The sequence below is a fragment of the Coturnix japonica genome, chromosome Z (assembly GCF_001577835.2).
Source record: "Coturnix japonica isolate 7356 chromosome Z, Coturnix japonica 2.1, whole genome shotgun sequence".
NCBI classification, from domain to species: domain Eukaryota; kingdom Metazoa; phylum Chordata; class Aves; order Galliformes; family Phasianidae; genus Coturnix; species Coturnix japonica.
In genome coordinates, this window is record NC_029547.1 from 19,776,864 (window position 1) to 19,799,778 (window position 22,915).

Sequence of the window (22,915 nt, forward strand, 5' to 3'; positions counted from 1 at the left end):
CCCCTGGTGTCTCAGATGCAGATTTGCCCACAGACCCTGCAGGAAACCATCAGCACCACCTCCTCAGAGTAGTCTGGTGCACCCACTATCAGTGAGTGATACCCTCTGGATGCTTTTAAATACTGATACTGGAAAATACATGTTTTTACCATATAGGGTAAAGTTCTCCTCTTGTTCTGGATGGAGGGTCAGTATGATTTCAGGGAACTGAGAACATCCATTCCCCTCTCTGGTCTACAGGCACGTAGGGAGCCTAGATTCTGTTCTTCAGGGGAACACTGCGACTCATTCCTGTGCTCCAAAAAAACCACTGTGATTTTTATTGCTTTTTGCGGTCTCCCATTCCTCCTTATCCCAGCTCCTCCTGCTATGTTAACAGATAAGGAGAATAATGTGCAGCAACCCTCCCTGCCTCCCAGCCTGAATAACCACCAGTGCTGCTGCCTTTATCACATTAACTGCTCTTAAGCTTTTTGTTTTAATGTTATGGCAAGACTGTTACAATTTTATCAGTATTCTGTCCCATGACAGGCTGAGAATGGCACCCATGGAACCAGACACACAGACTCTCAGGTCCTGTGATCAGAAACCCCAGTCTGACTCCAGCAGGTGGTTGGAGACCAGTCCTGCTCAGCCCACCAGACAGCTCCTCACCAGGAGGCCCTGGAGGGGCTGTGGGCTCCGTCCCTCCCTCCCTGCCTGCTCCTCCTCCAATCCTCCACTTGGGCAAGGCCTGCCTGGCTCAGCTGCACGCCACCAGAGAACAGTATGTACCTCATCCAGACAGATTCAAGGATCTCCCTGTCAGACACGTCCTGACCTCAGGTAATGTTTCCAAACGGCAGGATAGGAAATGACACTCAATTCGCAGTTAGTACAAAATGGATTCTCACCCACCAGATCAATGAGCTAGCTAAAGGCATGGGCAAAAAGGACACGGGCAGCTATTTTAGACAGTACCTGGTGGTCATACCAGCCTGTACATACAGCACAAGGGACTTTTCTTTCTCCTTTTAAAAGAACTGCTTTTTTTTATTTCCCTGAACATCACAGTAGAAGAAATCAGCAGTCAAAAAAAAAAACAAAAAAAAAAAACCACATAATTGAAAGGAAGATAAATTAATCAGCAAGATACTGATTCACTTGCATTATCTTTACGTAATAATTATGGTAGATAGAGTTTAGGTCACTGCTTTGGATACACACAGTTTATTGTGGTACTTCCAGACATTACTGTTTTATGTGGTGGCACAGTGTAACACTTTAGTTATATCCACTTCACTGACATTTTGTTATTACTTTACTACATTTGAATGAAGATAAGGAGACACTTTTTACTGCTGTTGCTGCAGCAGAACTCTTCCTTAGCAGCTTCTGAGAACAAGTAGGAGCACTTTTTAGCTGGAGTACAGCAGTTGTTTCATTTTCTTTTGCTGAAAGATGTTCTCAGTTAAAAAACAGCTTGGAAAAAATTACCAGCTTTAATGACAGCACTGACATGACTTGGAATGATTTAATTCCAGGACTGTCTGAAACATAATGCTTTAAGAGCTAATTTTAAAGTATGTTAACTTAATATATTTGCTCAGAAAGGAATGTAATCACTGTTCTACCCTACAGTAACACGTGGGACACATGTCTAAACAAAGGCTGTATTTTAAAATACTGTTTTTGTAGCAGTTATGAAGGAATGAACAACTAGTCTGCTATTTGTTTACAAAAATGACTAAAGTTTTATTTAAAAAAAAAAATCAAGAAAAAAACCCAAAACCAGGGACATACTGAAAGAGAAAATTGGATTTGTTTTATATACCTCATAGAAAATTGTCCTTTCTGCCCTTATTAGCTTATACAAAGCATAAAGTTCCCCAGGAAAATCTAATTAAAGACAATTGGTAACTGAAACCATTAAAAAGAAAATCACACAGAAAGATCACTATTACAATGTGCTTTACTCCGCCGAGCCTCTGAATGCAGGGAAATGCATGAGCCAAAACACAGCACAGTCTCTCGCTCATGCCACTGTCTCCTCCCAAGACACTTATCTCTACCAGTCGGTCTATTTATGCAGCAAAATGACATGTAAGGTTCTCAAAATAGCTCATGCAAACTATAGTTTGGTTCTGCTTTCCAGCCTCCAGAACTGCAAGCTGCTTGTAATAACTTTGCAGCTGAAGACTACTGAAGATTTTTAGAAAGTGTCTGTAAGTGCAAGGTCTAAACCTGATTACTGCATGGGAAAAACCCACAGAACTCCTCACATTAAAAAAAATACTACACATGCAGTATTGTACAAAGAAACTACTTTTTTTTTTTTTTTTTTTTTTTTTTTTTTTAGGAAGTTTTTACCACAGAGAGAAACTTAACTTTTCATCAGTTCTGAAAGCGATTTTTTTACCTTACTATTAACTGTGTAATAGCTGAACATCTTTGATAATCATGCAAAATCTATCAGATCAAAAATGAAACACTGTGACTTTCTTGGGACAGGTCTGTGTCCCCATATTAGGAAAGGAAACTTGAAAGAGAAAAAAAGCCAAACACGTTACCACATTGTCTCGACAGTCCTTAAGGAGCTGGTAGATCGGGATCTTGGCTTCATAACAATGCTCATTTTGGAAAAATTCCTCCAGTCTTTCTAGCATTCAAACATCAGTTGTCCTTATAAAGCTCCAAGTACTCCATTTCAAAGTGTTTTTTTTAAATCCTCTCCTTAAAAATCCTTCACATGCTTTTCCTGTAATAATCCCGGCTCCAGAGGAAGAATTCTGACACGCTGCAACTCCTTCCTTTTTCACACTGAATTTATTCTAGCACTGTGCTGTTCGGAAATGACAGTGCTTTTCTCTTCTGCCTTGTATTGCCCTGGGAGGAACTAGTCTATTTTGAATCTATTCTCCCTGTAGGTCACATGGGAAACAAGGCAGCTGAAAAGAGTCTCTATCTCCTTCTTGCAGGCTGATAACAACAGGTTTAAAGGTCAATCACATTAAAAAAAAAAAAAAAAAAAAAAAAAAAAAAGAAAGAAAAAAGAAAAAAGAACAATGCTGATGAACAAAGAACGAAAGGAAAAGACGAATGTAAGGTACAGTAATGCTTGTGAGCTTGCAGGGAATTTCCATTCACAGACTTGCTAGATAAATTAATCTCTGGAGAGTAAAGAAAGGTACAAAGATCTTTCATTCTAAAAGTCTTACCTAAAAGTGTAATTCTTTCCTTTTTTTTTTTTCTTTTTTTCCCTGCTAACCCTTGCCTCTACTATATCCTGTGTGTAAGAACTGTTGTTTAACTTTGCAAACCAGAAAGCATTCTGTCTCTGAAAGAAATTTGAAGCACTATGAGGAAGTTCAGTAAAAATAAAATTTGTTCTTGACTGTTAAAGTCAAACACATGTGCAGCTAATGTTAATAACCGGTGAAGGACAAAATGCCTTGGTTGAAGAACTCTCTCCTGTGCTGCTGAAAGAGATATTTTCCTGTTATAGTAAGTACCTTAATACTTATGCATTACAAGTGGCTAAGTCTGCATTTTTAATATCTAGCCAAAAAGCTTACCAACGAGGTTTGAGAGTGACTTCCTTTGAGGAAATATTATTGTAATTTGACAGTTTCAGTGGTAAAGGAGAAAAAATGAAAATGCAAGAACTGAGATGGGAACAGACAAATTACGTATTTTGAATTTCCTTTTTCCTATGCTATATATATCTTTTAAACTGAAAGAATGGAGTTATTGCTCAACAAGTGGTTACATGCATAATAGCCATTCCCTTGTAAAGTGTTCAGAAGTTCTGCAGTGTATTACTTTTTACCTTAGTTCAGCTTGATTAATAATGAAAGAAAGCAGTAAAAAATTTATTCGTAAAATGTACATAGATTTGACAAATAGAAAACATGATGAACAGGTCCTGTGCTAAACTATCAAATCATTCATCAAACAAAAATGTGTGTGAAGTGTGTAAAGCTCTCTGGAACCTTTGCACTTTCTTGCAGTACAATAAAATGCATTTACAAACTACACTGTATATCAACAGGAAAGATCCTAACTGCCCCGGAGGCTTGTGCTAGTCATCTGCACATAAAGTGCTCCACAGCAGCAGAAGGAATGTTAATAAGGTTTCATGCTAAGCACTCTGTTCTTCATGTTTTTTTGGCATCCATCTTTCAAATACCATCTACTGGTTAACACAGGAGCTTTTGTAAGAGTTCAGTAGAATCATAAAAGTTAAACTCAAAGGGTGGAAAAAGCATCTGTGATAAATTTAGCTCAAAGGATCATACAGTCACGGGACCTTTAATAACAGTTGGGTCTGTCAGTGTGCGCAGGTCACACGTCTGCAGTAGTGGACTCAAATCTGGCACTATGTTGTGAAACCTTTTTACTCTTTAAGCAGATGGAATGGGTCACAAAGGAAAACAAAACTGGTATGAAATTGGGGTGTTGGGTTATTACAGCATATATGTCATTTTATAACTTTTTTTTTCCCCCTTTATTTTAAAGCTCATCTGGTTATTTATTGTTGAAAAATATCAACGTGATTCCCATGTCAGTGAAAGGACACAAAACAAATAAAGAGATCTGTTGACTAAATGGTTTCACAGTAGTATAGAGGAATGGAATATTCAGGGATAACTTCTGCTGCACCATGCAATAGGTATCACAAGGGTTTTTTTTTTGTTTTTTTTTTTTTTGGTCAGGAGTGTCTCACTGCTGCCTCCTACTTACAGTTACTGCAAATATAACTATTAATACACTGTAGCATATTTATTTACTAATCATTGCTAAACTATATAAATAACTGTAGCTGTATGAATGTATATCTAAGTTCATGCTTTTCAGTGCAGGTTAAAATAAATCCGATTGTCAGTGTAGATAAAGCACTAAAAACCAACTAATATGATTTCCTTTTTGGCCCATTTCATCAGTTCTGTAGTAATGAACTTCAGTCCTCCACATGCCTGTCAGCTTCAGACCAGAAGCCATAATGAAGTACTTATTAAAAAGAAGACTACCATAATGCAATTGTATTCCAAGCAATCAAATCACACCCTGTTCTCAGCACAGGTTTCCTGAAAAACAGATTTCTGGTACAAGGGAGAATTCATTGTCCCTGAGTGTATCCATCTTTCCTGCTCCATTAGTGAGAAAAGATTTTCACAAGGAACTTAGTGTTTAAATAGAGTGAGAAAGGGAAAATTTTCTAGAGAGGGGAACTTTTCTTTAGAAATTTCTTTAGAAATTTCTTTATTGGGGAACTTTTGGGACAAATTCAGCAAAATATAAGCAAAAGCTTATAATTCATATAAAAAGCCTGTGTTAACATTAATATAAATGGTGATTATATAAATGATTTAAATAGAGGAGCACAGCAGTCCGCTGTGCTCTTGAAAGATGATGGATCATTTATTTTAGGTCCAAGGCCTTGCTATGGGGTCAAATAACATAATTTCTGAAATTGTGAGAAACTGAGAGAAATAAAGGGAAGAGATATATAGCCATTCCAGCCTGATAGCAATGGAAAATGATAGGATAATGAATTATTTGTTAAAATAGCAAGTAAGAAGACATCAGCAGAAGTAAATGAAACTTCTCAAAGACACAAGAAATTGCAGTGTCAGATCCACCTCATTGTAAAGGTTGAGTCACTTCTCAGCAGATGAAAAAATTTATCTGTGTTCATTGCAAGCATTCTTTCTTCCCCAGACAATGTTTTTTAAGTTAGAACCTTTGCATTTTATGATATTAAATCCAAATATTCAAGATGAAAATTATTCTAAAGAAAAGTGTAGGTGTATGCATTATCATACACTGCATATTATTAGCAGATATGCAAAGTTTTAGAGATGTGCTGATAGGATATATAATGTATGTTAACACAAATAGCCATTTGTAGCATCAGATTTGTACACAAAATAATGTAACATATTAAAAATATAAAATAAAATAAAATAAAATAAAATAAAGTTTATTTTCCTACTTGGAATCCTTTTTTAGGGTGACAAATAAAAAAGAGAGAAAAAAAAACCTGCTCTTGGACTGAGCTCTTGTTAGAATACCATCACAATTAATGCAAGCTTTTGCTGCATAATGAGAACAAAGAAGTAGTAGTGTCAGTTAAAAAGAATACCAAAAGTTGAAACTGTTCAGTCCTGCAGCATACATTAATAGTAAAAGTGCTGGTCTTTATTATCTGTGTTTATCTGGTGACTGACATTGTGACTGTATAGTCAGGTTCTCTACAGAAGAAAAGAAACAACCAGAAATAATTACGACACCGATAATAAAATGTGTGCAGGATTCAACTCACTTTGAGGATGCTTGCTTCTTAGTTCTCGTGCTGAAGTTAGTAGTTGACTGAAACCCAGTGTTAAATTACACAAAATTGAAAATTAACTCGGGTTCGAAAAAGCATGGCTTAGGGAATGAGGCGCAGGCTGAATTGTTTTGTTCTGTGTTTGGGAACATTTTTGTCTTGAGAATCTTTCTTAACCACTCTGAATTTAGGCTTCCTTTTTTTACAAATTCGAATAAAGCTGCTTAAAAAGCATTCAGACACCAAAGCACTGAAATAATGCTATAGGTGCTGGGTTATTATTATTGTCATTTTTGTATACAACCTGAAGAAATAGGTAGATGATTCTCCTCCTTATGACAAAGTGAATACCCCCTGTAGTTTGATAAGACTTGAGTTTAGCACTGTAGTTAAACCTGCAACAACCAATACCATTTCCTTGCTTGTGAAAAATTCTGGTGTATTTAATATATATGCATTGCTTGAGAAGACTTAGGGACATTGTTAGTGCATCAGGACAAACATAATTCTGGAAGACTGAAATCAAGTCTGAACATGCAAACGGTGACTGGGCTTGTAAATATGTAGTTTGGAATGCACATTAGCCAAATAAAGGTGGCAAATGACACACCTTTGCTTCTTGGTGTGCAGCCTTGGTTTCCTCAGATGGGATAACTGTAATTCCTCTAAAACCTGAAACTGAGCTTTTTTACTCAATACCACACTGAGTTTTCTTTAGCTGCTTTTGCAGCTAGTCTTGGGCATACTTTCTATCCTTCCTTGCTATTCCTCATATCTATGTGAAATAGCTTTCAGTATGCAAAGAGGTACTGAGACTTGAAAGTAACCTTTCTAGTTTCTACGAGCAGTTGCTTCACAACAGCAGAATAATTCCTTACAAGATAAGACTATACAAGTTAGTTTTGCTAGACTATGAGTTATGCAGTTCATCCTAGTTCATTCACAGCACTAGGTTGTAGGAATACAATAAGAGCCATTCAGAGCAGCAGCTGTGGAGCAAGATAAACAGCATGAGAACCAGGGACACCTCTAGAAGGAGAAGAAGGGACTCACAGCTCTGACTGGATATGTGCCTGCATGGACAGTTGAAAAGTGTTTTGTAGAATGCTCTGTTGACATGTAAAGGTGGTTGGGACAGTTGTAAGGGTGGATGAGAAAGCCAGAAAACAAAACTTGTGAAGGTATATAAGGAATGTGAGAACTTGTAATAAACAATTTGGATCATTCACATCTGAGTCCGTGCCTCAAACACTGCACTACGTTATCCTCTTATATTCTGAATGGCAGTACAAGATTGAAGGACAGAAAAGGTGAGCAAGATGTTCTTATGTTACCTGTACTTGCGTTTGAGACTGAGTAATGCAAATGTTGCTCAGAAAAGACATCTTTCATTTATAAGAATTAGCCAGGAAGCTTGTGATACTACAGAAGTGTTACTGCTCAATGTAACAAATGATTTTAGAAATACTCTTTTGTAGGCTGTTGACAGAATGCCAGAAGATTAAACTCTGCTGTTCATTTCTGGCATATTCCTTCCAGACTGGAGCCAATACATTCAAGAGAAAAGACCTATATATCATTGTCTAAGAAAAATAACTGAAAAATATGGTAATATATACAACTAGGTACCCTTAAGAATGGAAAAAAAACAGCCATCTGGTTGTGCGCTAGGTGGCCCTGCTCTGGGTGTCCATGATTGCTGAGCAGTTGGACCAGATGACTTCCAGAGTTCCCTTCCAATCTTAACCATTCTGTCATTCTGTGAAAAAGACAAACCCAAGGGCACAGAAAAAAATATAGTCAGTAACATTTCCCTCCTATATTCTCTTACACTTAGCTGCCTAGATCAAGCTACTTGATTTATGAATAAATACAGCTTATTTGCTCTGTGATTACAGAGTAAATAAAGTTACTATGATGTGTTCTACCAGGGCTTTACCCACACTCAAGCAGTTAAAACTCCACACACTGCAAAGACCAGATATGAGGCTCATGGCACTCTGCCATGATACCTTTTCATAGAATCATAGAATCATTTCAGCTGGAAAAGGCCACTAAGGTCATCTAGTCCAACCATCAACCCATCACTACCATGCCCACTAATCATGTCACTCAGTGCCACATCTATATGTTTCTTAAACACCTGCATGAACAGTGACTTCACCACTTGTCTGGGCACCCAGAAATTTCTTGCAGTATCCAACCTGAACCTCCCTTGGTGCAACTTGAGGGCATTCCCTCTAGTCCTATTGCTACTTACATGAAACAAGAGGTTGACCCCGATCTTGCCTCCTTTAATATAGCTATAGAGAACAATAAGATGTCCCCTGAGCTTTCTCTTCTACAGACTGAATAATCTCAGTTCTCTCATCTGCTCCTCATAAGGCTTGTTTTCCAGACCCCTCAGCAGCTTAGCTGTCCTTCTCCGGACATGTTCTAGGGCATCCATGTCTTTCTTGTAGTGAAGAACCCCATGTAGCGAAGACCTGGATGTGGCTTTCAGCAGCCTAGTCTAGTGGTTGGCCTGTGGCATGAGGGTTGAACCTAGATAACCTTTGAGGTCCTTTTCAACCAAGGCCATTCTATGATTCTATAAGAGCCCCAGACTGAACACCAAAGCTGAGTATACCTCCCCGCTCCTACTCACTACTCTATTTCTGATACAAGCCAGGAGGCCATGGGTGTTACCAGACACTTTGCCCCAAGCACTTGGGACCTGGAATTTGGCTTTGTTGAATCAAAGATATAGTTCAGCAACACCTGGTTTTCTAAGGATACTCAGATGCAGTACCCATGAGAAACTTCATGGTGTTGCTGCCCTTTATGTGACATGAACAGCAGTTGAAGCATGCATTGTGGAGTGGACTTACAGTCCCTTGCTGACCAGCACAGCAGAAGCCAGGTTCCAGATCAGCTAGGGTGAAAATGCGTCCCTCCATCATTCTGCCTGTATTTTACCTAACTCTCACATAATTCATTCTGTGATATATTCGGAGATAAGTAAATTCATTACTAACTGATTATAATTGATCGGTTAGGTTCAGTTGCAGAACAAAGAAGCTTAACACTATCAATATAAGAACCTGTGAAAAGCTTCATTTGCTAGAGATTAAAACATATATGTATTGTTGTATTAGGCGAAATACGGGGATGTTATCGGGATGTGACGTGACAGGCCCTTCACCATATTCTGGAAGAATCTTGCTATGTGTAACACAGTAGGCGTAGACGAAATGGATGTAGGTTATATAAGGTCATGTGTGCTTCAATAAATCGCCATTTTACCACGCAGCCACCTTGGTGTCACTTGGTAATTGGTCTAACTACTGCTTCAGTTGGAGGCGAGAGATCATAAAGCAATTAACGATTGTAAAGCCTTCAATGTATATAATTTTTAGGAATAGAAAAAATAATTTTCTGACTTCACTTTCTAGGAAATATTGTGAGTTTATGAACAAATGCTATCAGCTATGGCTGTGGGCTATGGTTAAGTCAAATTTTAAGACTGGAATAAAAGGTAGGTGCAAACATTGGACTAATAATGGAAAGCAGTCAGTAGGCTATAATTATATACTAGACCAGAGGAAGACTTTGAACTTGAGCTGAACCAAGGCTCCCTAATGTATTAGGCTTTTTTTTTTTTTTTTTTTTTTTTTTCCTTCTTCTATTTAAATAAGACCTACACACATGAACAGATATTCAAACTCTATATAACTATAAAAACATAGTTTGCATTATAAAAATATGGTTATGTCAGCTTTAAATGGACATACTGCAATAATTATAGAGGTAATTGTGCTTTTACAGGGAAAATCTATTGATGTTTCCATCATACCTTCTGTTTTTCAAGAGTTCATAGCTCATTAGCAACTATTTGCTAGACGCAAACTTGCATTACAGTGTCTTAGTCAAACAGTTGCTTAAAAAATAAACATAGGTTGCTTAAACTTAAGTCAGTGCAAAGTTAACCAGTAGCTATGTTTTACAAGTTGAATATGTCAATCTTTTTGGATAAAAAGAAAACACTAATATATATATTTTTTTCCTTTTTTTTTTTCTTTTTTTTCTTTTTTTCTTTTTCTTTTTTATTGTAAATTATACAGGGACTAATCATAATTGTCAGAGACTATAGTAAGAACTGTATTCTCTCTACAAAATTTTCATAATTTGTGCTAGTCTTGAACAAATTTACTGCTAAGTAAGAATAATAATCAAATAATGTTTAGTAGGATTAACTTCATTCCTGTTCAGAACAGTGGGGTAGTTTTACTATTATCATGCAGACACCTTAAAGAGATACATCTGGGAGACACTTAGGAATACCATTTCAAGAAAACATTATTCTTATATTTCAAGAATAGAAAATACACCATGATTTCAAGAAGATAGAACTTATACTTGCAACTTGAAAATTTAAAGATGCACTACAGTTTTAAGCATGATAGCAAATCTTGTATATCCAGGCACTCCTAAAGATAATTTATCTTGTGCGGAACAAAAAATCTATCACTAACAGCAAAACTGTGTTCTCCCACCACACATATTCTAAAGCAAATGTGTTCCCATAAGGTCTTTGTCTTGTTGCATGCTGTGAAGAAATCAATCTATGCAATCAAAAAATCTTCTTGAAAGCAAATTTACACTGTGGTATTCACATCTGTGCAGTTTTCTAAAAGTAAGGAGAGCAGTTTTCCCTACTTCTTCACTAGAATTTTATCATCCACAGATACTGTACAATGACCTGAATGAAGCAGACATGGATAGCACTTTTTTTGATTGAATGACATAAAGTCATAGAATCACTAAGGTTGAAAAAGACCTCTAAGATCATCTATTCTAATAATTCAGCAGACACCAGTACTTCCCACTAAACCACATTCCTATGTGCTACACCTGCCCTTTCCTTAAGGGGTCTCCAGGAACAACATTATACATCTTTCAGAAAAATGTGAGGAATTTCAATTAAATAATTCACTATGCCGTTAAAGTTTTCTTGAAGAGGAACTACACCTCCTGGTCATCTTTGTTTCCACTGAAACACTAATCCAAAACATCCACTGAAATCTGTATAAAATTCTCTAATCATGTTTATTGTTTATTTGTTTTACAGGTATGGAAAACTCCAAGGACTTAATCTAGCTTCCATACTGAACAACAACAAAAAGATTAAATTCTTGCATTTTATATAAACACTCATAACACAGAGATTTGCTTCATTTTTAATACAAAATTCTTAACATTGTGATTAAAGCAGTATTGTGTTTTAAAAATGTGGCAACTTGTAGGACAGTATTCTATCAGCACAAATTCAGAGTGTTTCTTCTTATGAATTATTCACTGAGATCTAAATGAAGAACACCAAGAAAGCAGTTTTCTCACTAGTGTTGAGTTGTCAGGTTTGGTTCATGGTTTCTGTTGGTCAGTTAGGATCTGTTTCTAGACAGCTCTCAAAGGTACTTTCAGGGGCAGGCTATTTCCATGATTTAGATATCTATTTTAAGACAAAATGAATTGCTCCTCACAGCTCTCTATCTGTCTGTGGCCTACAGGGGGCATCTGTCTAGTCCACTGTAAACCTCGATAATGGGTGATTTGGAATGTGTTTGATAAAATTCTTAAAAACTGTAAGAAACTATGATGTGACTTCCTTGCATGCAGCAGTTTAACTGAAAGTAGACAGGATTAAAGTTTTTGCTTTCACAGAAATTAAGATTTTGGGGTCTTTTCACATTTGGCCTAGTCTTTCCATATTTGGAAAAAGTGAGAATGGAGCAGTGTCAAGATAATGCCACCACCTCCCCTAAGGATCTTGAATCCCAGAGAGTAGGAAAAGTATAGTGACGAAAAGGAATATATGTTATCTACTATGTCACCTATGCCTAGCACTAAATCTTACCTAAGACTGAACTCTCCTGAATACCCTGACATCTAGAAGAGGAAATATAGAGGTTTCTCCCATGCACCAATCCTAATTTTCGCTCCATTTTAGGACAAATTTATTAGTCTTGTCTGAACTCTGTTTCACTTTTCTGTGTTCCCCCCCTAGCCCCCGCAGACAATTTATCAGGCAAAAAAAGGGCATACTGAAAAATAAATATCAAAAATTGTCTGCAGCACTGGCAGAGATGCCTGTAGCCAAAAACTTAATCTTGTACATGTATACATTGCATAGATTGGATACAAGTATTTCAGCATCGCTTCACTGAACAAGTTTAACAATGCACACTTCTCCTCTCTGTCTAGAAGGCAAATAAAACAGAATAAAACAGATGCCTCACGTGTAATCAAATTCTTGAAAAATCTATCATATTCAGTATTCTAAACAGCATCAGTATACCAGTATATCAGTATATTAAGTAGCTTTCTTCATATAAGTGTATTTATATGTGGGACAGCAATTCTGAAATCAGCACACTTTTATCTGATACTTAGCTAGTGTTTTCCTTTCACATATTTTAATAATAAATCTCTGCTACAGCAAGTGAATCTTCTCTCTTTTCTTGATGCACTCCTTCAGAAGTTGATTAGCAGAGCTATCTCTATTTTTAACCACTGAATCTGATCCAGCTGACTTCCTAATAGTCATTTGCTGCCGTGTTAAAGGCTGAAGAAACAATTGCTATTTTATCGAGAGGCACCAAGACTTTCTCCTTCTTAATATATATATATCTCTCACACACACACACACACACACACACATATATATATTTTACTTAAGGCTGGCAACTCATCAACTTTAAAACACCTCATTTCCTAAAAAAAAGTTATAATTTACCATTGCAAAGGGCAGCCTTGCCTGTTCATTTCCCTTTTGTGATTAACATGTCTGAAAGACCATTATTCTATTAAAGATAATGTTAAATGAGAACCAATAGCAGTTCAAATCAACTACGGGCACTGGACTTTTCTTCTTGCAAATGTGTTTGTCTAAAAGAATATGGTTAACCAAATCACTCTTGTTTCTTTTTTAATTTCTACTTTCTCAAAAACAAACAAACAAGCCCCAAATATTAAATTATCATTTCTTTGAAAATTCACAACATTTTTCTCTCCACTCCCTTATAAATTACAAAACTTATTTAAAGTAGCTTTTCCTCAAATTAAATTTTCCCTGGAAGAATATACTCTTTCATTCAGCGGTGGTAATCTTGTTGTAGATTATTTTTGAAAGCTTATCGTTACAGATTCTTCTAAGGAACAGCTACATGATCACAATTGTTACTTACTATAAAATCAGTTATGTCACAGTTGGAATCCACAACCATTTAAAATAGTTATCAGTTTTGTCCTTAAAATTGTTACAATTTGCTTGTACTAAACTTCAAAGAGTCGCAGTATTTTTTAATTTGCTTTATTATTAAGCAGTGCTTCAAATGACCTTCTCCTGGCCAAATCTTATTTTCATTCTCCTTGAGCTCCAACATATTTTGAAGCCAGAAACGAATCCCCGATTCTAAAAAATCTTTCATACTCAGCATTCTCTTCTCTCATATTTCAACTTGCTGTCTGACTGAAATCTTGCTTTCTTCTCTCAGCTTTACCTACATCTCCTTCAAAGATAATTCCTTAGTCATGTTCTTTCTTTACTACCATTTTAGAACTATTTTTAGGCTTATATTGAAGGAGTCATTAAGTAGCATTCTTACTTTACTAGCTGTGTTTCTGCCATTGTTTTTAATATCTCCTTACAAGCAGGTGCAATTTAAATGAGCATCACTTATTCATCTTTTTGTCTGTCATATGGATAGCACTTTCATTTTTTTATGACATCCTACAATAATCTCAGCCTTCCTCCTTCATTTTGGCCTAATTAAGATATATCCAAACAACCTCACTTTCATTGTGATAATATTTCCAAGAGCCAGACTTCCCTGATTTGTAGAACTTAAATTCTTTCCATGTCCCCAGACTTGTCTGGAATCGCCACTTCCAAGTCAAAAACTTCCACTTTTTCCTGACCTGCTGCTTCAGCAGTATAATTCCATTTGCTTGTCCCTGAGTTCTTCCTCCTTTTCTCATATGTGATATTTATTCTATATAAATTTCATTTTCTTTCCTCCACATTGTTTACATTTTTCCATATCTATTAGTTTGCCTAAAAACTGTCATTATGTCCCTCCTCCGTCCCCCCCCCCCACATTTTTTGTTGTTGTTGTTCTTTTCTGAAGCACTTCTGTTTTTCATGCAAACTTCTGTGAAATTTCATACCCCTTTAAACTTCTCTTATAAAAGATCTCCTCAAAACTGCTATTTTCATAGAGTTTTCTGACTGACATTCAAAGGAAAATTAAAAAACTAAGGATACTAAGCTGCACAAATCATCCTAAATTTTTGCTTTCTTCTAATTGTTGTTGTAAATTATGCACAAAACTACTTAGAAAAGAAACCTCTCTAAATATACATAGCAGCTTCCATGAAAATAGATTTTTCAACAGTAAATGACCTTTTCTCTTTTTCTCCTCTGAATTTAATACACGATTAGCTTTACAGAAAACTGTGCAATGTTTGATATTACAAACACTTAAAAACTACCACTGATATAAACTTTTGGTGGCTTTTCAACATTTTAGAACATCATGTTCTTCAGATATCAGTGTGCTTCTTGCAGTGATTTGTAAAACCAGCAATGTATTTTGAATGCAAACAGAAGTTACGTGAGCTTATAAGAATGGAGCAGTTTATATCATATTATTACAGCCAAGTTTAGAACACCATAAAGCATGACATTTGAATGGATTTACATTGGAGTATAGATGTCTTCAAATTTCTTGCTGTCATATTTTGAAATGTGAAGACATCTATACTCCCATGTAACCCATCTGAATTTCATGCTTAATGATGTTCTAATGAAGTCAGGCTATTTCCTGCGGTTTTAATCAGTCTGAATTTTTTGATGTTGTACATCAGTTTTCTGCCATTCTTCTTCAGATTGAGTTCAGTCAGTATGATTTCACACGTACCTTGGAAAATATTTTTCTCTGTAAGTTTGCCAGTATAATTAGTAAGAAGCTGAACTCTTTCTATTTCTTTTAAATCCCTTTGTTATAACATTTAACTACTTTGTATACTAAAGATCTAACTAAACATGTGAAGATGAGCCAAATCAAATAGAAGTCAAAGAGCCAATTTCTGAAAATTTCACCTTACACTTCAGGCTAATACATTAGAGTAACAGCAGTGTGCTACGCAAGACTGCTCATGGGCTTGAGAGCATGCCAAATGATGAATATTATGTAGATTTGTATTTATAGCATATTTGGCTTCTGTATAGCAGGGCTAGAAATATTCAACATTGAACAGCGCCCAACAGTTACCTTGCATTGCCTACTTAACTTGTCCTTAAGAATTTTTCCTTTTGGAGATGAAAAATTAGTTAGAGGTTTGGTATTTGAAATAAAAAAAGCAGCAACAAAAAAGCTGACTTTACGTACCACTTCAGAATGACTGAAGATTAAATGCAGGGTTCAACAGTAATATGTTTACATGACCTGAATTTTTACAACATTGATTAGATCACTTTGCACTGGTTCAAAAAGGGAAGGAGCTCAAACAATACTGCTTTTAAGCACCTATTGCTTTAAAACGTACAGACCCAAGGGCCATGTGGAGAGAACGATTGCTGTTTTCGTCATATGAGTCAATATTCCAGAGAGTGTCAACACTTGCAGGTCATCTTGGTGACCTGGACAATAAAACATTTATGTAATTTAAGTTTCCAGCAACATTATGAAATTCTATTTCCTTCATTTTAAAATATCTTCTTTATAACATTTTCCCTTTCCTTTCCTTCCCTTCCTATTAAATTTAGTTGTAGAATTTACTAGCACATATTTTTTACAGTTACGTGTCAACAAGAGCTATGACCACTATCTTACATCCTGATATGAAAGTCACCATGTGAGTGTTTAGAAAAAGAAATAAAATAAATTATTCTGCAGTCAAAGTGACTGTGAGAGATACAGAACAAAAATGAAAATTTCAAAATATTATGGATACAAAAGCTCATAAGAGAAACTTTCTGCATGGCAGCAGTACTGGTTTGCCTTGTTTGTGTACAAAACAGGTACGTATTTTCCATGAAGTTTTACTTAGAGAATCACAATAAAGCCATTAGGTGACTGAAGTCTAAATCTGCATCAGTGTGCTTGTTGCTGCTGGCAGTGTGGGGTGACTATGCCTGGCTATGAAACAAATTTCAGCTATTTACTATACAAATAATTGGAAGGTAATTTATAATCAGAGAACTTTGTAAATTGCATCCGTGAGGATAACTCAGTGGGGCAGACTGTCAGCTCCAGGAACCCTAACTCTGTTCCAGAAAAGTTGCAAATCTTGTTTTGCCAAAAAGTGGCATAATGGATTGAAAAGGTCAAGGGAGCTGGGAAGCTATTTCATCCCTACTAATGAGACAAATAAAATAATTGAGCTGCAGCAGTGTAGTGCAACTTTTTCTAATCACTGATTAGACAGTGCTCATATATCACTGCAGTCTATCACTTCTTTCATCTGAATGCTTTTTTCCCCCTTCTTAGCAGTTTTTTCCACCCCACTCCCTTTGCCCCATATTTTCCTACAGTACAGCCAGAGCAAATATGGAGATTAAAGTTGTAAAAGTTAATTCTTACACTCTGCTTAACTTTCTGTAGTTATCCATTTCTTAATTTTCAGTTCTGATTCTGCAGGTAACTCAACAACTGCAGATGAAAAATGGCATCAGAATATTCTGAATTTTAAATTCAAAATGGATTGACAAAGCAGAAGTAAATCAAGATTATTTTCACTACACAGAATTATCACAGCATTTTCTTTATCTACCTGCCAAGTAAGGAAATACATTTTTCCATAAATGTGGTCTCCACAATGCTTTATTCCATTAACTGTAAATCAAATTGCAGTAATATTATGTATACACAGAAACAGAACTAACAGAAAGTAGGTAATTAAAGCAGTCAATCTGGTAGCCAGAAATATAATCTAGAAACAAAGCAAAAAAAAACCCTGCAATTACTTCACTTAAAAAAAGGAACAGATAATAAATATAATGAAAGACAGTTATTTAGGTTGTAGCTAAAAATACTGAATATGAAAATGCTCATAAACTACAGATGTAAAAAGTTTAAAGAAAAAAAATCAAAACATCCCTTTTTTAAGTATATAAAAAGACATAAAGTCACTGACAGTATATCATCACTTCCTTAAGCTATCAGGTATAAAGGCAAAAATGAAGATGATGCACTGAATTCAGGGTAAGATCTCTAAGACTTTGAAGGCAGATGCCCTAGAATGCTTTACATTATTGCCACAAACTGTTTATGTTATTACAATGAAAAGCTATTTTGAGGGAGGTGAATCTGTAAGCACAGAAGGCTGACATGATCAAGTTTGTGTCTTACTGAAAGTGTCTACTTGGAAGCAGTTTGACCCTTATCCTTTTATAGCAACATTGTGTATGAAACTTAATGGTGAACTAAATATTGCAGGATCAAAATAATGTATTTTATCCAAAATAAATGTTATCTTGAATATTTAGAAGTGTTTTAGGAGAAATTATTTACGATAGAAGGAACCCATATACTTCTCGTTATTAAAGGTACACTGGCAAACTGTGATCACATCAGACTGCTCTTCGTTGTAATAAATAATTTTCATTGACATACTCTGACTACCTTTTATCCTCCTTAGTTTAAACTTACATTAGCTACTATAAACTGAAAATGACAGATTAATTCAAATGTACAGTCCAAGTTATAAAATACTTTTTTGGTCAAAGACCAACTGTTGCTTTGAGGTGATGAAGAGAATAAAAATTCAGCTTTTTTTTTTTTTTTCCCTTTTTTTTTTTTTTTTTTTTTNCCTCACTGGAAAGTACAGCTTTTCTAGAATAGCCTACTTCTCTCCTTACATCTTAAAACAGTCTTGTTGCACAGCTGGGAAATCTGCATCTTGAAAGGATATCAGGAAAGATGAGGCTGGGGACTGTCACATGTTGATTGCAGCCTGGGTTAATCACTTGACTACGTTAGTGCTCTAAACAAATACAACTTAGAAGCAAGTACAACTCAGAAACAAATACTTCAAAGTAGACCTTCATCATGATGACCAGCCGGGGACTTATTTCCATCATTCATATTGCATTTAAAACCCTTACTGAAATAAAGTAGAGTTTTGGATGAATAAGTTAAAGGTATGACTATTAAAGTGGCATTGCCCTGCCTTGCCAACTTCTAAAACTTTATTTCCAGTCTCACAGGCTATGACATTTTCATTAAAGCTCCTGAAGTCCAGCAGTTGTTCAAAAACCTCAAACTGCATGTAAATCAAGCTCCCAGCTTTTCTGGCTTTGGGCTGTTTTTTTTTTTTTTGTTTGTTTGGTTTTTTTTTAAGAACTTGAGATTGACAGTACTGTGACATACACTGTCAGAATATAAACAGTAGAAAGCTGTGATAGTTTACTTTAATGGAGTTGAAAGACACTAAAACGTTCTTAATGGAGGTTTACTCATATATAGTGGACGTATGTAATTTAAGTTTTAAATATTGATATCCCTGCTTTGAGACTTTTTACTTCAACATCTCTGTATTATTCTGGTTTCCATTGACCCACATTTCCACTCTCATCTCTTTTTGTCACAGCTTCTGAAGACTTCTGTTTTTCTTTGCTAGCAGTACTCATCGTTAGAAAGATCTATGGCACAACGTTGGCCTGTGCCACTTAAAAGGATCCCAAGCACACTTGAAAATGACTTGTGAATTACCATGGACCACCTGAGATCTGGACCAAGGACTGCTCCAAATGAGGGTGGAGCAGCACAGATTAGTATTATCAACATTGTCCTGACAGCTACTCCTGGTTCATCATCTGGAAGGACTTCTGGATTGATTTATTCACTGTGTAGACACAAACAAGCCAAAATCAGAGACACTAAATCACTCATTAAAACAATCTGGGCTAGCACTTTCTAATAGCATCAGGAAACAGTATAAATAGCTTTGTATCAAAATTTATAGAAACATGCATCTCTTGAACTTTGACATAGAGAAGATTTGTATGCTTGGATGATTTTCTGTTTAACAGACACTACTAGATTAATACATACTTCTATTTCAATTTTATATGCTTTTGAAACTTAATGTGTGATGTATGTAAGATTCTGAATAGAAGAGTACACAAAGAATAAATGTGTATCTTTTTCTGTTATCATTTTATTGTAAATAATATTCTAGCAAGGACAACTTAGAAGAAAAAAATGTGGGAGTAAAGCTTAAGCACTTGGTGGATCACAAGGATATGTGCTTCTCTAACATAACTAAAATTTTGTCTGTATTTTGGAAAAAGAACTCATGAAATCATACTAATTTTTGCCATTAACTCCAAGTATCAGTACACCAATTGTATTATATAATTTATACTCTCGAGTACAAACACTAATTATTATATTTTTCATTAAAGTGTGCCTGGATTTGAATTGTAAAACCACTCTAGTTAGAATTCTTTCTGTATCTGAGATCCCAAGCAGAATTTATCAGAAACAAGAACAAAATGCATTTTATGCTAAAATGTAAAGATCCACAAAATAAGTCATGTTTCAATATACGCTGCACATGGAAGAAAGCTTAAAATTTGACAATAGAAAAGAGGAAATAAGGAAAAAACATTGTTTTCAATTTAATAGCTTCATTAAGACTTTGTGATTTTCTCATTAAGGTTTGGATGCTGAGATTAATGTTAAGAGAAGGTATGACTGCCTTTTTTTTTTTTTCCTCAATTTGTAAAAAAAAAAAATTAAAAAAAAAAATCTGTATTTTCATTATGAGTGCTGATCTGTTTAGCCACATATGGCAGTAAAATGCTAAATTTCTCCCTAATTCTCAACTGCAAGGAAATGATCCTGAATAGACAGTTTGATTTAGGAACTCATCCTTTCTGAACATCTTACAGTATACTCATGGAAGATTTTTCCTTTTACAGGATTTAGAAAAAGCTTTGCTTTTTTTTTTCATGTGCTACCAGTAAGCCTGACTCTCTGCCTTTATCTTCTGTTGCCTTGCAGACTGACTCAAGTTTTCAATTTATCATTTTTTAACTGTTCGGTCCTGCTTCAAGTGATGTTGAAACATTTGGCTTTCCTTCCAGTGCATGACATAAAACGGATGGGCTTTGTTGCTTGGAACAGCTGGCTTCTCTACTTTTCTAGTTGAGCTTTTCCAAAACCACATTCTTTTCCTTTTATTTATTTATTTGTTGTTGTTGTTGTTGTTTGCTTATGAGTAAGATGAGCACAAAGCAAGGAAAAATGATGTAATTAGACGGTTACTTAGAAACTCCATTAGAAGTTGAAACATGTTTTGCACTTTTAGGAAAACCATATAAACATAAGAAATGATCAGATACTCTTACTGTCATATGAATTAAGGTCAGAAACTACATCATTTACATATTTCTTATTGCAATGTAAAGCTTCTGCCTGACACCCGAGCTGTCTGACTAGCAGATCCTGCTGTATTTGCCAGAGTATAATTGGTAATTTTAAGTTCCATGTATTGCCACATTCAGTTTATCATAAGGAAAAGAAAGCATTTCATGCAGTGGAAAAGATTGGAGCATTTCTCATTTGAGGAAAAAAGCTCTAATTCCCTAGGGATGCATTACCCTTTGATCAGAATGGACACTTCAGCCAGCCAGCTGTCCTTGCTTCCAAGCACACCTGAAACGGTTATGTGCAAAAGAAGACAATTCACCATTTATGAAACTAGCAAAGTTTTCTTTGCAGTGTGAACTCTCTCGTTTTCTGTGTGTGAGAAGATTTTTGCAGTAGGTCTGATGCTGGCCGAACATAATTCCTGACAATGCAAAAGCTGTGGAAGTATGCCAATGTGCCCAAGTGATTTTGGTGCTGCTTGCACTTCCACAGCAGTTTATAACATGGGTTTAGGTGTTTGGTGCTATCTGGAAAGAGCAGGAAGAAGGAAAAATTGCCTTCAGATGAAGTCATGAGGACACTGAAAAAACTGGTATGGCTTGCCATCCAGCAACTGCAGTTTAAGTTCTATTCACAGTCTGACTTAAAGAGTATATTATGGCAAAACTTATGTAGCTCAAGGTGGAACTACTTTGTATTTTTCTTTTTATTTTTTATTATCTATCTATCTATTTATTTATTTACATCTGCATATGTTATAATCAAGGCAATACGGGGCCTCCTATTCTCCATCTGAAAACAATGATATCCCATTTAAGTAGTGTTGCTTTCTTCCATTTTAGGTTTCTTCACTAGCTAAACAACTTCAGCTAGTGTTAACAGGAACTTATCTTATCCTGCTTGGAAGTGATGACAGATATTCTTCAGCTATGCTGTTGTTTGTTCTGCTGTGTCACTGCTTTTGCAGTTTCAACAGAAATTTTTACCAAGTATGTGAAAGCTAAGCCACTAAAAAGCTGAGCACTGACTGGAAATGTAACAAAATAAATGAATAAATAAATAGAGTGAAGCAGAGTTCACGAGGACAAACAATAAAGTAAGCAATATTTCTTCCTGACCAACTTCTGATGCTTCAATCATTCTAATGTTAGTATATATGTGTATAGATATACATGTGTATGCTTAAGACAAATATAATATGCACATTTATAGGTGCATATACACATCTTGTGGATAAGGAGGATATTGGACTGGTGTGTGTGTACCAAAATGTTATATGTGGGCAAGAGCCTTGGCTGTCTTTTGGTGTTATTTTTTAATTATTTTTTTAATCATTGTTTATATACCATTTATTTCCTTCCTCCTTCCTTCCTTCCTTCCTCCCCTTCCCTTCCTTCCTTCCTTCCTTCCTTCCTCCCTTCCTTCCTCCTTCCTTCCTTCCTTCCTTCCTTCCTTCCTTCCTTCCTTCCTTCCTTCCTTCCTTCCTTCCTTCCTTCCTTCCTTCCTTCCTTCCTTCCTTCCTTCCTTCCTTCCTTCCTTCCTCCTTCCTTCCTTCCTTCCTTACCTTCCTTCCTTCCCTTCCTTCCTTCCTTCCTTCCTTCCTCCTCCCTTCCCTTCCTTCCTTCCTTCCTCCCTTCCTTCCTCCCTTCCTTCCCTTTTGCCATATTGCAGAATTTCTCTATTAATACTCACATACTGTTTTTACAAGGATGACCAGAACACTACGTGATATGCAGCTATTAGTGGTTTCTGGGGCTAAGAAATAAATTGTATTTACTAACACCAACAAGAAATTTGAGATTTTTCATTTCCTTTGCAGTAAAAAGTGATGTACTCATATCCACAGTGGATATAAACATCTACAGTGGCACAAAATTAACATCTACAGGTTACTCCCATAACATTTTCTTCTTCTATAATGCAGTTTCTAGAAATTAATTACAACATTTTGACATGGTACATGCTGAACTAGCGTCAGCTTGTTCCTGATGTGTTGGGTATCAGATTGAATGATCTAATTATAGTGCTTCTAGAATTTGTTATACATAAGGGAATTGCAAGTCAGACAGTCTTGACATTAACATAAATATCCACAGACATCTAAAATTCGTAAATCAAACGGGCTGTTTCCTGGTGTTAATGGCTAGTGAATTGTGACATTTGTTTTTTTGTTTTGTTTTTTTTT

General features: G+C 35.8%; 1 protein-coding gene and 1 long non-coding RNA gene across 7 annotated transcripts in view; one reads left to right on the forward strand and one right to left on the reverse strand.

The window, feature by feature from the left end:
* PDE4D (phosphodiesterase 4D) overlaps positions 1-22,915 on the reverse strand; it is a 559,900-nt gene that overhangs the window by 136,948 nt on the left and 400,037 nt on the right. The window contains exon 1 of one of the 5 annotated variants that reach the window (XM_015848749.2): positions 2,550-2,653. The exons of the other annotated variants lie outside the window; for them this stretch is intronic. Within the exon in view, the coding sequence (XP_015704235.1) occupies positions 2,550-2,614 (65 nt within the window). The 5' untranslated portion in view covers positions 2,615-2,653. Of the gene's footprint in view, positions 1-2,549; positions 2,654-22,915 lie in introns of those variants that run through there. 5 annotated transcript variants of the gene reach the window in all.
* On the forward strand, positions 607-21,847 carry LOC107306008. Of its 2 annotated transcripts, none has more exons than XR_001551959.2 (2): positions 607-825; positions 18,944-21,847. It is a non-coding gene; the product is annotated as an uncharacterized LOC107306008 (long non-coding RNA). The 2 variants fall into 2 exon arrangements; XR_004305626.1 differs by lacking the exon at positions 607-825 and adding an exon at positions 3,020-3,085.